The following is a 15,669-nucleotide window of genomic DNA, read 5'->3' as shown; positions in this document are numbered from 1 at the left end:
TATCTAAACAAGTATTAAGGCCATATCTATAAATTGACCCTAACTTCTAATTTTGTAACATCCAATTTCATATCAAAGAATTATTTTATTTTGAACCCTAAGTACTGCTAAATGAATGAAGTTTATTTTTAATTTCCATTTACAAAAGTACCCTGCAAAAAAACAATAAATAAATAAATAAATAAATAAATAAATAAATAAATAATAAAAAATTCTAAAAAATGAAAGTACCCTGCATACCCCCTCAGATTTGGTCTTACAATTATAATTTTGCATTTGCCTTATATAAGCTAAAATTAAGAAAAAAAATCCATATGTTATCAAATGAATGAAACATGATTTCCTGAGTATGACAGTCTGGGAAATTTTCTTGGTGGGAATTATTTCTGAACTATTTCAGGAGAACTAAATCCTATGCACCTTTAATAAAATTACTAGTATACAAAATATCTTTTATTTGAAAGATATTGTTCCAGCCAGAATGCCAGTGTCCTTTGATATCTATTTGTGAATTTTGCACATCTCCCTATATATACAATGTTTTATATACATATATATGTGTGTGTATATGTTTAGAAGATATGTGTGTGTATATATATATATATTATAATGTTTTATATGCCTAAGTACATATGTGTATATATATGAAAGATATGCGTATATACACACACATATATATGTGTGTATATATGTGTCTTTCTTCTTTCCCAAACCAGTGGCTGTTTCAGGCATATGACATCCACCCTGAGCCCACCCCTTTAGTATGATAGTGAGTATGAATAGCCTTTTCATGCTTTGTGTAACATTTTTATCTTAGTCACATTATATTAGAAAAGACTAATGTGGACTTTTGTTCCTGGAAATGTGACAAAAAATATTCTCTTTGAATTCTTCATATACATAAAGGATATGTATTTAAAACTAGGAAAAACGGGGATGCCTGGGTGGCCCAGCAGTTTAGCGCCTGCCTTTGGCCCAGGCGCGTTCCTGGAGTCCCGGTATCCAGTCTCGCATCGGGCTCCCGGCATGAAGCCTGCTTCTCCCTCTGCCTGTGTCTCTGCCTCTCTCTCTCTCTCTCTCTGTCTGTCTATCATGAATAAATAAATAAATCTTAAAAAAAAAGGGTGAGAGAGTATCTTAGCAAAAAGGATGCTACAGAGCAATTAACTGGATTAGAAAAAGCTAATGTTCTAATTTGTATGCTGAGGTTAGAGTCAGATTAGATTTTGGTGTTAAAGTGATGTTTGCATTTTGGTTTTGTTGGAAGCAATCAAGTAGGGATTGCTATTAAGGCAGTTGATGTGTGCTGTTGTATTTGTAGGAATGTTTTTCTCATAAAAAGCAAAAATCAGTAAAAATAAAGAAAAATGGTGAATTAATGAAATATTCTTTAGGTCTTTATGTTCTAGTATTGATAAATTAATTACTTGGATAAGACACAAAAGGGAAATTACTATGGGTTTTTAATATAAATTGGTATATTTTCCTAAATATTTATAACCTCAAAATTAGTAGGTGAAAGAATATAAAAATAAACTTTCACAGCCTCACTCAGGAGTATAATTAATGTGTAAACTATAAAAATAGATTTAATTGAACTATCCTTTGGTGACTTTTCTATTATCTTTAGTACTTCATTAGCATTAATATTTACATAGATAATCTTTCTTCTTCTTCAGCCCAAGGAACAACATGACTAAATTGCAATATATCATTATCCTGTGATAACTTCATTGTGAATAATAAACTCCATTGATTTAAAGACTACTGTTCATAAGATAAGCATGTTCACTGATAGAATTTGTTTTTCCTTAATGCTTAGATGTAGCATGTGATAGTATCAAAATGAACCAAGTATTTTAATTTTGTCTAAACTTAATGGTCTAATGGTAACATTATAAATATTCATATATTACTTTAAGAGGAAAATAAAAATATTTTTATAATACTTTAAAATACCAGAGCTTTTAATATAACATGTTAATAAACATATAAAATAAAAGTAGATCTAAGCTTTAAATTTAAATGGAAATATAAAGATTTTTCTTTAATATGCTCATGTTTATTTTATACACAGCTTATTTTATATAGTTTTTAATTTCAGCTTTATTGAGGTATAATGGACTTATAAATTTGTAAGATATTTAAAGTGTACACCATGGTGATTTGAGAAATGATCCCCCCCATATAGTTAATTAAAGCATCCATTACCTCATCTTTTGTGTGTGTGTGTGTGCATGCTCAAGAATATTTAACTTCCGTTCTCAGCAAATTTCACTTATAGAATACAGTGTTACAACTATAGTCACAATGTTTTATATTAGATCCTTAGACCTTTTCCATTCTATAGCTAAGTTTGTACCCTCTTACCAACCTCTCCCTATTTTCCCCACTCACAGGCCCTGGCCACCACTTTTCTACACTGTCTTTCTATGAGTGACTTTTTCTCTACTCATATGTGATACCATGCAGTATTTGTCTTTCACTGTCTAGTTTATTTCACTGAGCATAATGCCCTCAGAGTCTATTCATGTTGTCCCAAATGGCAGGATTTCTCTCATTCTCTTGGCTGAATAACATTCCAGTGTGTGTGTGTGTGTGTGTGTGTGTGTGTGTATACCTTCATTATCCAGTTATCCATCAGCAAACACTTGAGTTGTTTCCATATCTTGGCTATTGTGAATAATGCTATAATGAACATGGTATTGCAGATATCTCTTTGGATTACTGTTTCATTTCCTTTGGATAGATAACCACAACTGAAATTGTTGGGTCATAGGGTAGTTCTATTTTTAATTTTTTGAGGAAGCTCCATACAGTTTTCCATAGTGGCTATAACCAATTTACATTCCTACCAACAGTGCATCTGGGTTCCATTGTCTCCACATCTTTGTCAATACTTGTTATCTCCTGTATTTTTTTTTATCTCCTGTATTTTTGATGCTGGCCATTTAACAGATGTATGTTAATATCTCATTTTGGTTTTGATTTGCATTTCCTTGATAATTAGTGATGTTGAGCACCTTTTCATGTACCTTTTGGCCATTTGTATGTCTTTTTGGAAGAGTGTCTATTTACTTTATTTATTTTCACTTTGTCTATGCATTGTTCTCCTAACCTCAGTGAACATCATTTTGACCATTATTTTGAACTTTTTATCAAACAACTTCTCTCCATTTTATTTGGGTCTTTTTCTGGAATTTTATCTTAGTCTCTTGTTTAGAACATATTCCTCTATTTCTTCAATTGTTTTGACTCTCTGTGTGTTTCTAAGCATTGTATAAAGCAGTCACCTCTCCTCGCCTTGATGCAGTGGTTTCATGTAGGAGACAAAAATGATGATTCAGCCTGATGTGAGCTCTTGGTTGTCTCTCAAACCTTGGTGGTTATCCAAGCTGCCTTCTTTGTTCTTAATGGCCCCCAGTAGTTGAAGGTATGCCAAAACCAGTTTTTATGTGGTTTTTGTTTTTAGGGTTTTTTTTTCATTGACCCAATAGGTAGGAGTCACTCTGCTAGATTCTAGATTTTTTTCAGAGAGATTTGCTCCACATGTAGCTGTAGATTTGGTGTGTCCATGGGATGAGAAGAATTCAGGAGCGTCCTATGTTGTCATCTTGGACTAGAACATTAAGAGTGACTACATAGGGATCCCTGGGTGGCGCAGCGGTTTGGCGCCTGCCTTTGGCCCAGGGCGCGATCCTGGAGACCCGGGATCGAATCCCACTTCGGGCTCCTGGCATGGAGCCTGCTTCTCCCTCTGCCTGTGTCTCTGCCTCTCTCTCTCTCTGTGTGACTATCGTAAATAAATAAAAATTAAAAAAAAAGATATATGTTTAAAAAAAAAAGAGTGACTACATAATAGCATATTCACCACATAGTTATAACATATAATATATGCCTTTTCACTCTTGAAAAAACTGATATATTTAAATTGTAATCCTAAGATTATAAACATAATACTTTTTTTTAAACATTTTGCTACATCCATCACTGAATTTCTCTTTTCTTATAAATATTCCCTGCTTATTTTAAGAATTTCTGAAAGTTAGACTTTTCTGTAAGACTTCTTCAACCACATCTCTGCTTATATGTTGTGAAATTATTGTAACTTTTGACAATCTTTTATTAAAGCTTCTGTGTTCTCTTTGGTAACTACTGGTCTCTCTAACTTGCTGCACTGTTCATTTATGCAAAACTACTGTGTTTTCAAGGCATCTAACTAAAGAAACATTTTATTAATGTTTTTAGATAGATTGTAAACAGAGAGGCACAAGGTATTTATGTTGATAAAAATTTGTCAAAAGTTGAAAAACTTTTCAGTGATGTTCCACTTATCAGGGACCACTCAGAAGCATTTCAGTTAAAAATTAATATTGCTTCCTGAATTCACCAATTTTTTTATTGAATTGTGCAATTTAGATTTGAGCTGGTATGTTTTATTTTTATAGAAAGGTTTTTGTTAATTTTATCTGCATTTACATAAAATATCGAAGTGCAACTATAGAAATGAGAAATCAAAATGTCCAGATTTAAATAATTAGAAATCATATATATTAACTTATATTCATTATGTCCAAATTAGGATACATGTAACTACTGTAAAATAAACAAGGAAAACCTGTTATAGTTTCTGAGTGTTTTTTATTTTCTATCATTCTATTTTATCACAAATTTTCATATGCTACATTATTGTATACATGAGAAAACATAGCAGCAACCACACCACAGCATCAACTAGAGCAACAATAATGCTTGAAAATTTACAAATGCTTGAAATGGTTTCTTTATATATAAAATTTCATTTCTCTCACTGTTGTCATGACTGTACTTTATTTTCATTTTACCAAAGGTACTGAAGCTTATAACATGTATTTAGAAAGTGTTTTAGGTAATAGAATTCAGTAGCATGAGGCTGCATTTTATAAAAGTAAATGAGTATTTTGTTGTGCTACTTTATTTAAATGGATATAATTATAATTGCCTTATGCTGATCTCTTACCCTGTAGGGTTTTAAAGCTTACTCAGTCACCAAAAATCAAATGGTACTTAACTCTTAAGAAATTTTCATCTACAGAGTGAAACTATAGCAAAATCCTTAAAAATAGTCACTTATACCAACTAATAGAATTTAGAGTTCCACAACTACTCTTTTAGCTATACCTTTACAAGGTATAACAATTCTATTTATAGATTCTTAACATATGGCTATTCCATATATTGTGCCATATAACATATAGTGCTGAAATTGTTTTTCATGGGCTATATTTATCGTCTCTTTTTTAAGCTCAAGAAGAAATAATTAAAACCAAATGCCCTGAGCACTCTACTATATCCTACTGTGCTTTTCTATACTCTAGCATGATGACAAATTTTGGTGTGAGCCATGATCTTGAACATATGCCTATACACTCAGAAAATGTCATAAATCATCTTTTGGGATCTGAGACTGACCACATGTTAAAATTGATATGAATACACTAACCACGTTTGAAATTCAGTATCTATATTTTTATGAAAACTTTAACAAGTCGTAAATTACAGCTCTGAGTGATTCAGTCATGGAAAGTGAAATCAAATCTTTAAGAAACTACTTTTATTTTGTACAGATAAATTCCATGAAAAACCCTTTACTTATCACCATCTATTTTAAAATCCTCATTTTGAATTTTCTGAAATGTCCTTAGCCCACTAAAAAAGTAGCCTAAACTAATTGAATGAAAAGTGGCTAATAACTTTTCTTCATCTTCTACCCTTTATAAATGTATTTATCTAATGTCTTACTATAGAATTAGTCCTGATGACTCCTTAAAGCCTATTGTCTTAAGAACTCAACTGTTTCTTTGAAGACTTAGTTGAAACCAAGTCATATAGCAGATGATATTCTAAGTTATAAGTTAATGTGTATCATGAATTAATGTCCACTCATAGTGATAGAAATGGACCAAGAAACAGGTGACAGGAAAATTCCACAAGTGGGGACAGAGAAAGTTAGTATCTTATTCAACTCTGACCCCTTTATAACAGCAGGAAATATGAAACACACAGTGAATTTCTCTTGTTTTCTTTTTGTTTTGAGGCTAAATCTTCAGAATACTTACCCTGGAGGGAAAAAAAAAAAAAAAAAAACTAGAAAGGATGGCAAGTAGTGGAGAAGGAGAGAGAGAGGAAAGTGAGTAAAAACAAGGAAGGAAGGGAGGAAGAAAAGGAGAGAGAAAATTCATTTGGAACCACCTTATACCCTGGAATGATGCTTTACCAAAGTATATTAGATAAATGACAAAAGGATTCCATCATCCGGCATTACTGGTTGTTGAATGTTTAACTGTGTTGATGCTGACTACAGTGATTGTTTTTGAAGAGTAAAGTGGGAAGGGAACAGAATCTATGAGAACTGGCTTTTAGCATTCAGAGATTTCCAAAGAGTTGAAAATGGTACTTCAATTAGTGAATAGGAAGAATTTTAATTTAAAGAATAATTGTGTCTTCATTTAAGAAGAATTTTGCTTTCTTTTAGTACTTTTATTTTTAAATACTCTTGGCATTTGTAACAAAAAATATCTGTATATACACACACACACACACACATATATATATATACACACACACACACATTGTTAATTTTTAGCTGATTAAAAGAAAACATAAACTTAAAACATCAACAGTTCATTTCTATCTCAATTAGCTTTCACATAATAAATATTCTCCATCTTTTTCTCCATGTGGCTGCTTACAGAAAAATCTGTTCTTTGAAATAAAAAAGTTTTCTAAGTTGTTTATCAGTCAAGAATAATTTCATTGTACCTCACTTACAATAAGTGGCTTGTTAATGCACAATGTTAGTCAATGAGTTAAAGCTAAAAAGTTAATAATAACTCACAAATTATGATCATGTTTTCATTTTATTATTTGCAATCAATTATATATTTGGATTGTGTCTTCTTAATATATGATAGCCATCACTACCTTTTTAAGTGAAATACTCCTCAATTTCATAAGTGAACTGTATACTCTGGAGTTTCTTATACTGGGAACATTGTACAATATTTTTTTTCATTATACAATATTTTTACAAAGTATCTGGTCAAAAGTGGACAAAGGTATTTGTATCATATCTTGGTGATATGGCTGAATTAAAAAAAATTATTTTTTAATATCACATGATTCATCATAGATCCTACCAAAATCTCAAAGTATCATATTTCATATCAACTATTATAGAATTCATAATAATATCCTTCTGTTATTAGTGTCCAGACCTAATATTCATGTTGTAGATAGCTTTGGGTACCAGAGCCCACTTTTTGTGTACATTATAACTTGTGATAACTCTTGTCTTTTTAAATTATAACTAATAATTTGCTAATTTTTCAATACAGGTAATGGATTAGGAATTAGAATTGTGGGTGGTAAAGAAATCCCTGGACATAATGGAGAGATTGGAGCCTATATTGCTAAAATTTTTCCTGGAGGAAGTGCAGAACAGACAGGGAAACTTATGGAAGGTAAGAATAAAGATTTCATAGTAAATTAAAATGAACATACTCAAATATAGTTTAATTTCATGTGCAAATTTTATTTTTATTTACTATCTAGGTAAACCTCTCTCTTTTTGGGTCATTATGAAATTTGGGTATAGTAATATGAAAGAAAATGTGTTCACAATTACATTATTTCATTTTCAATTGCATTGTCCTTTGGCTGTTGGTTTGCTATGGGATTATCCTGTTTAAGAAATACTAATTAGTCAATATTTTTACTGACTTGAGTAATATTATTTAAAAAACACTTTGGTTTTGGGATTAATTTTTTATGCATTCTAAGAAAAATTCTATTGAAATAACTGTAAAATACTAGATGATTCAGTATACATTAAAGGTAGGTCACCAAACTATGAACAGCCCACAGGCCAAATCTATCTGCTGCTTGTTTCTGTAAACAGTGTGTTATTGGAACACAGCAAAGATCATCAATATACATGTTGAACATGAGTGTTTCCTCACTACAATAACAGAACTGTATTCATGATAGTGACTAAATGGTCTATAAAGACCAAAATATGTACTCTGTGTACAGAAAATATTTGCCAACTTCTGTGCTAGGTTACTGTCTACTTTTAGAGACTATCCACCTTATTACATCAAAAGCATTTTAAAATAATGAACTTTACAGATGTATCTAAAGGGCCATAAAACATATATTTTATTATTTTCTTTCAAATGTTATAAAGTGCTTGATTCTCAAAATGTATAATGATTTTCACTTGTTAATTAAATGTCATTCACATTTTCCAAAATCTAACATATAGTTTGCAAGTTTTCAGTAATATTGCTTATGATGAATATTTTTAGCATAAAATAGCCTCAACATATTTTATTTTACTCAAAATACTTATTCAGAAGGTGTTTTTGTGTCATTTCATAATTTTATAAAATGTTGCCTGTTGCTTGACATTTTCAGTATGCTGAAATGATTCACTGTCATTTTCTTAAATGTACTGGAACCTACCAAAAAATCCCTTGGATATTTTGATAGACTATTAGAATAAACTTGAAACATTATTTACCCATCGCAGTGTTCTTTCTACTGGAGCCAGCTTGTGCCAGTTTACTAAGATATGCTCTTCCCAACTTCACATTCAGTGATATCCCATTGATGGCTTGAATTGGTCATGGTGGGAGTATTTACAAACTGGAAATAGATAAATGTGATAAATTAGGCCTGTTTTGTTCATTTGGTTGTTAGTATTCAGAATGCCAGTTTACCAGGTCATTACTTAGTATGTAACTGAAAGTAATTATTAAAAATAGTCTAATGTCATGCAGAAAACAGAAAAGAAGAAGAATTAGCCAAACAACTAAAAGAAGGTAAAGATTGTATGAAGATATCACAATAATGACCAAAATACTGAGTCGGTATGAAGTTTTTATGACTATAATCCTGTCATGCCTAATGCTGGTCTTTTGGAGACTAATTATAGAAATTAAGACTTTTTTTTTAATTGAGATCATTTTTAAGAATGGGAGTGATATCACTTTTATACAGCATACTCCAGCTAGAAATGTATGTAGTGTTTTTATTTTAAAATAAAAATTGCAGCAACTGTTTGTGTTCAAGTTTTGCAAAAATACTTGAACAAAGACATCCCTCTCTTTGTTTACACCGTGGATAAATGCAGCAAGGCTTGCTAATCTTCCAGAGGTTATTCAAGAGGGACATAGAAAAGCAAAAGAATTTGAGAAGATGACTCAATCACTACGATTATTTCGGGAAGTTTCCCTGGCTAGTGAAAGGTCAACTGTAGAAGCTGAAGCTGTCCCTAAGTTGCTGACTTTGATTAAGGAATTATAGACTACATTGGAAGCTTTGAGTTGACTTTGGACAAAGGTGGTAAATTCAGACAACATTATGATCTAATAAACTTTATTTAAAAAAAAATCAGGATGATATGAGAGACAATTTCAGTGAAGCATACTGTGATGAAATGATATTCTTTTTACTTGGTAGCCTCCGTGGTCCTTTATAAGCTCATAAATTTAAAATTTAAAAATAGATGTAATGCAAACCAATTCAAGAGAGAAAATTGAAGTGAACTTAAGTTTTATAAGCTTAGACTGCCACGAAGGTTCTCCTCCTTTTTGGAAGTAGTAATCCTGCAGTTTATCTAATTGGTTTGAGTGAGAAATCATTAAAAGCTACATGCATATTATGTAAGATTCTATTTTAATTAACTATTTTTTTTAGTGATACTCCCAAAGATTTGCCTAAGTGCCAAACCAGGACTGAGCACAGATCCTCTAGTTGGAGTCGAGTTCTTGTATAATGCACACCCGTGATTAGTTATGTATGATTTCCAGCTTTGCTTTATGTACTCTGGTCTTTGATAATAGATTCATTGTATTGTCTTGGTTCAGTATTTAGATCCTGTTTTTGAAACATTAAATATTTTTAGGAGTTACTTTAACATATAAGCCATCCTCAAGGTTCTGTGCCACATGCCAGAATGATAAGAGTTCATTCCTTTATTTCCAAAGATGAACTGACTAGCAGGCCATCAGTCTAAATGGGAATCCACAAAGATTCACCTTGTTTGGTATATTTTCAGGATATATATTTTTATGTATATAACTTATATTTACATAGTTTTTGTTTTAACTGTAAATGTGCTTTATTCATACATGGTATCCTTCGAGCCCTCACCTTCAATCTATGATAGATTATTATTATAAAATTTCAGAGCAGTAGATGATTGGTTAAGACACAACTCTGATTTTGATGCCTGAGGTAAGGCATCACTATAACGATACACTATATACTATACAATGCACTATTACAATATGCTATAAGTGTATATATCACTGGAGTCTTGTGGATTTTTTTATATTTAAATTTTTTTCATTATCCTAAAATTTTATTTATTGAAGGCAATAATGATAGTTAATTCTTTCTAGTTTGAAATTAATTCTTTCCTAAAGAAAAGTTATATGTATGTGAATAGATAGATAAAATATGTGTTTATGTGTATGTAATTGTATTTCTCCAACTGTAGAGTGAATTCTAGGTAGACTTAGGAATTAATTTGATGTCTTACAAGTGTATCTTTCTGAAGACAAAAGTGTATACACTGAGCTTTTATGATTTAAAATAGTCTTCCAGGTAATTTAAAACATGAATGACATTTGGTTCACCATGGAATTCTTAGACTATTTTTTCCCCAATCCACACAGTGAAGCTCTTGTTAAAAAAACAACAAAACAAAACAAAACAAAAAAACAGGTTGCATTTATCATCAGTGTCTGTCGTACTACACTCTTGCAGCACTCAGTGGCATGGATTCTACTGTGTTGACTTTTGGAAGAACAAGAGTATTTTCAGGTTTCTTCTAGCTTTTTGTTCTCTAAATTGTGCAATTAAAACATACTAACCAATCATGTTGGTTTTCCAATGCTCATAAGCCAAGTACTGACTTAAGTAACTAACATTAAATGGAAGGGAAACAGTTCCCACTGTCTTCCTGAGTACACTGAGCTGGTTATTTATTAAAAGAAGATTTTTATTCAATGTTTTTTGAAAAATCTTTCTGAACAAGGTTGTCTATCTTGTTAAATAATGTAGGAAAATGTTGTGTTTCAGAGTACTCATAATTAGCAATAATTATTACTGCAGAATCATTAGGCTATTCTCAAGAAATTTGTTTTTAAATACAAATATAGCCTTGTACCATCCTCTGAAGTTAAAAAAGCAGTTAGGGAACATTGTATTAATCGAAATCTCCTGAGCAAATCTTTTAGTTTTACAAAATTCTGTAATGATCCTCTGAAAGAATGTACACAGTCAGATGTTTGAGGGAATCTAATCTTCCAAAATCTTAAAATTTATTTCTCTGCAACATTAATAAACATTCTTAAACAAATACTGGACCAAGAATGATCTTTTGCCACTTATTCTTCCTTTTAATGTATAAGGTCAGTTTTCTGTTGAAGGAAAAAAAAAAAAGACAAAACATCTGGGAAACTAAATTCCAAATCTAAGTTTCTGAAGTGTTTATTTGTTGCTATTTGCTTTAGGATTAAAATTTTAAACAATTTTAGATCAACAGCGTTGTGGTTGTCTAATGCTCATCAATATTGGGGCCTTAAGTGGTATATACTATCTCTCATTTTTCTCCTTTGATACTGGTATTTCTCTTTGAGCTAATCTGAGCATCTAAAAGTACACTTGAATATGTGGACTTTGAATGCGTATTTAAAATTTGTCACTTCCATTTAAAATTTTTTATTTTTAGTGAAATGATTATAAACCTTATTTATAGTACAATATCAGTACCAGGTGTAATATAATCAGCACCTTACCTAGTAGTCTCAAAAAACTAGATGCTTCCTCTGTAATGAACTCTCTTTTCTCTGCTTTACCTAGTGAAACCTATTCAATATGGTTACAATTTTAGGAAGTTTTGAATTCATGACATGCTTTAAAAATTTTTCCTTAAAAATAACTCTTTATGTGTTGTTCTCAGATAAGAGTTCCAGCTGTCTCCAAATTTGGGGAGTCCATAATTACTCATATCTCATGGCAAGCAAAGACCACATTTTGTTTTGTTTTTTCAATCTGATAAAGACCAGGGTTAATTCTCTATGTTCCATCCATCTGTGTATGTATCAGTTGTGCATGGATCTATTGTGTCCTTTAACAATGGCTTTTTTCCCTACATACCCAGTGCCCAACAGTGTCAAATAAAACAAGATTTCAAATAATATGTATAGAAATGTCAAAGAATTAATTTTTGATTATAAATTTTGTATACTTATTAACATGTTACAGGATTTTGTGAAGCAAATAATAATACAAGGGGTCAGACTCTACTATTTGTAAAGAACCATGAACATTTAAGACAGCATGTATATTTGGTTAATTACTATTTTTGATTACCTTTTCAGAAAAAAATGTACAAAATAGAAAACATTTCCTCTGGGCACACGTTCTTACAACTTTGAGCTTACTGCTCATAAATTTACATAAATATACTCTAGGTTTCTTGTTCTTTGTTTTTTGGGGAGTTTTTTTGGTTTGTTTTTTGAAGAATTGACTTGTTACTGATATAGAAAAAAAAAACAACCCTCATATCTGAAAAATGCAGCACAGTTCTTTGTGCAGTGGCAGAGTATAAGGAGAGAATTTTCGTCTGGCAGTTCTCTAGCCCAAAAGCATTGTTTGCTTTGTGATTGAAGGAGGGTGAAGGGCACAAAACAGAGGAGTTTTAAATTAGAAGTTAAAATCTCAACTCAAAATAGCAAGTGCTCTGTGGAAATGTTTGCTGCCTTACACGTTTGATTTATTTGCACTTAAATGGTGAGTGTGTTTTGCTCTCGATCTTGTGAATTTTACTAAAACAACTCAGTAGTTGAACGTCTCCATTACACAGTAACCACAAAAAGTCAGGGTTTGGTGTTCACTGACTCATTAAGAGTGAACATATTTTTTCTTAGTTTGAGCCCTCTCCCCAATCAGGACAATTGCCTTTGAAGACTCACACAGCTTATTGACACTTCACCTCCTCATCTGTTGAGATGCCCAGCTCAGCATCCCTTCTGTTCCACCTTCCTTGATGGGAGTGGGGCTGCGGGAGCTTCTAAGACCTTCATGGTTTGACATACACAGCTTAATACTTCCTGGGCTGACCTGTAATTTTGATTACAAATGTCTGAGTGTACAAAACACTATAGAGAATAATATGGCAGATAGCCACGTACCCACCATACTTACTACATCGACCTTTTGCCGTATTTGTCTTATATTTTAGGGGAAAGGGATGCATATAAGTCAATTAAACCCTCCTATAGTCACCTCTCTTAGACTTCTCATACTGTCCCTGGATAAATTACTAGACATTATTTGAGTTCACTCTTTTCCTTGCTTCCATTCATAGTTTTATGTATGTATTCTTAAACTCTTCATAAATTCTGATATTTTCTATAAATGATATCTTCATGTATTTTTGCAACCTCTCTTAGTCACATCAAGTTCATACAATTTATCCAAAATGATACATGTGGCCCTAGTTCATTTATTTTCACTATAGGGAGAATTATATTATTGTACATCTCTATTGTAGATTAGTTTAAGCACTCTCTGGTTACTTAAGTTATTTATGAAGTTTTTTTAAAAAACTATTTCAAGCAATGCTGTAATTAATTTTTTTAAGTAGTCGTCTTGTACACACTGGGAGGAGTTTCTTCTACAAGTTAAATTTCTGCACATATATATATGTATATGTATATGTATACATATATATGTCTGTCTATATATACATATATATCTATATATATCTATCTCTCTCTCTCTCTATATATATATAGACAGAGAGAGATATAGATATATATATATATATAGAGAGAGAGAGAGAGAGATAGAAAGAAAGAGAAAATACTAGAAAGATAGATGATAGGTAGATAGATAGATATCTGGTTAAATAATGCAGGGGATGTTATGTGGCTTTTTCTACAATAGTCAATTTTTCTGAATTGCTGTCCAAAGTGTTATACTGCTTTTACATTTGTGAATAGTAAATGTTTCTTTACATCTTTGGTCCTCTTTCTCTAAATTTCCTTTTCCAGATGTATTGTGGGATGGTGTGTGTTTTGTTTACTTTGCCTTCAGTAATGTTCAGTATGATAATGTTTTATTCATCTTATTAGCTCCTGGGTTTTTCTCATCTGCAATTTGCCTATTCTTTTGCTTATTCTTTAATTGGATTACTTTGTGTATTTTCAAATTGAATTTGAAGGAATCTTTATATATTCTGGTAATCCTTTGTCATGTAAGTAGGCTGTAGATGTCTTCGCCTGCTATGTAGCTTGTATTTTGTATGTCTTTTTTTTGTTTTTACAGAAGTTGAAATTTTAATATGGTCAAGTTTATCATTTTGTTTCTGTTAAGTTTTATAAATGTTCTGTATTGTTTAGGAAATTGTCCTTGCCCAAGAGTCTTAAAATATTGCTCCATGTTTTCTTCTAAACATTGTAAAATTTTTCCCACTTTACACATAATGTCCTTATACACATAGAAGTAAGTTGTTTTAATCTATCTGTGGTCTGAGTAGAAACTAGGTTTTTCCCCCCTCAATAAAGACAATCAGTTGTCTGTGAACTATTTATTGAATAGTGTATCATTGCTCCCACTGATCTATAATGCTCCATCAGTCAGATATTGAATTTTTTTAATACATGTGTGGGTCTTTTATGACATCTTTGTTCTAGTCTACTGGCCTGTTTTGTATCCCAACATCATTGTCAGACTGTTTTAACTCTGATATCTTTATATTAAGTCCTGACATGTTGTAGGTGCCATATTGCTGTTCTTCACAAGCCTCTTGGGACAACTCTTGACCTATGACCTTTTATATACATTCCTAAATCTTCTTATCAACTTTCAGAAAAATCTTTGTTGAAATCTGGTAGTAAAAAAAGAAAAAAAGAAAGAAAAGCAATAAATCTGGTCGTGATTGTATTGAAGGAATAAATTAACTTGGAAAAAATATCTTTTTATACTGAGTCATGTCTTTTTGAGTCTTAAATGTGTTCACAATACTGGACTCTTGTTTTTCCTAGAGGTTTAATCATCGTATTCTGAATCCCTACAGTAAAATAAGTTAAGACAGTAAAAAAATTAACACATAGCAGTTGTTAAACTTAATAACAATTTTGCGTCATTTTACATCTACTTATAGTAAGATTCTATCCCCAGAAAAGGCAGAGTAAGAAATGTAAATAAAATCAAATATTATTTAGGAGATATAATGGGCCAAATATAATCCTTAATGTGAATATCATTGGTTCTGAGTTTCATTTAATCACTGAAGTTCTCGAACTCATTCTCCAATTTTTTTTAGTATTGTATATCATAATTGTGAAATACATTACTGATATGATACTTTTAAAATTTCAACAATTTCCATAAAAGAACATTAAATCCATAAGAACTGAACATCTTCTAGTCAATGAACCAAAACAATCATTTAGTTTTGAAGATAACTTGTATCTCTATTATTATTATTGATGATTAAATCACACTTGTTTGGAAGATTTTTAGAAAGCCATTTGGAGCCAAGATAAGTATTAAGATCTAAATGTAGCTTCAAGAACCTTTGAAAGAATCAGCAGAGACATAGAATAG

At 31.3% G+C, this 15,669-nt stretch overlaps 1 protein-coding gene across 2 annotated transcripts in view; it reads left to right on the top strand.

The window, feature by feature from the left end:
* The window catches only part of PCLO (piccolo presynaptic cytomatrix protein), a 389,747-nt gene that overhangs the window by 263,132 nt on the left and 110,946 nt on the right, over positions 1 to 15,669 (top strand). For both annotated transcript variants that reach the window (XM_038562845.1, XM_038562846.1), the window contains exon 10: positions 7,377 to 7,502. In XM_038562845.1, the coding sequence (XP_038418773.1) occupies positions 7,377 to 7,502 (126 nt within the window). The remainder of the gene's footprint in view (positions 1 to 7,376; positions 7,503 to 15,669) is intronic.

The sequence above is a fragment of the Canis lupus genome, chromosome 18, assembly GCF_011100685.1.
Source record: "Canis lupus familiaris isolate Mischka breed German Shepherd chromosome 18, alternate assembly UU_Cfam_GSD_1.0, whole genome shotgun sequence".
NCBI classification, from domain to species: Eukaryota; Metazoa; Chordata; class Mammalia; order Carnivora; family Canidae; genus Canis; species Canis lupus.
The sequence above is the reverse complement of the archived record's forward strand: the minus strand, read 5'-3'. Positions and strand labels throughout refer to the sequence as shown.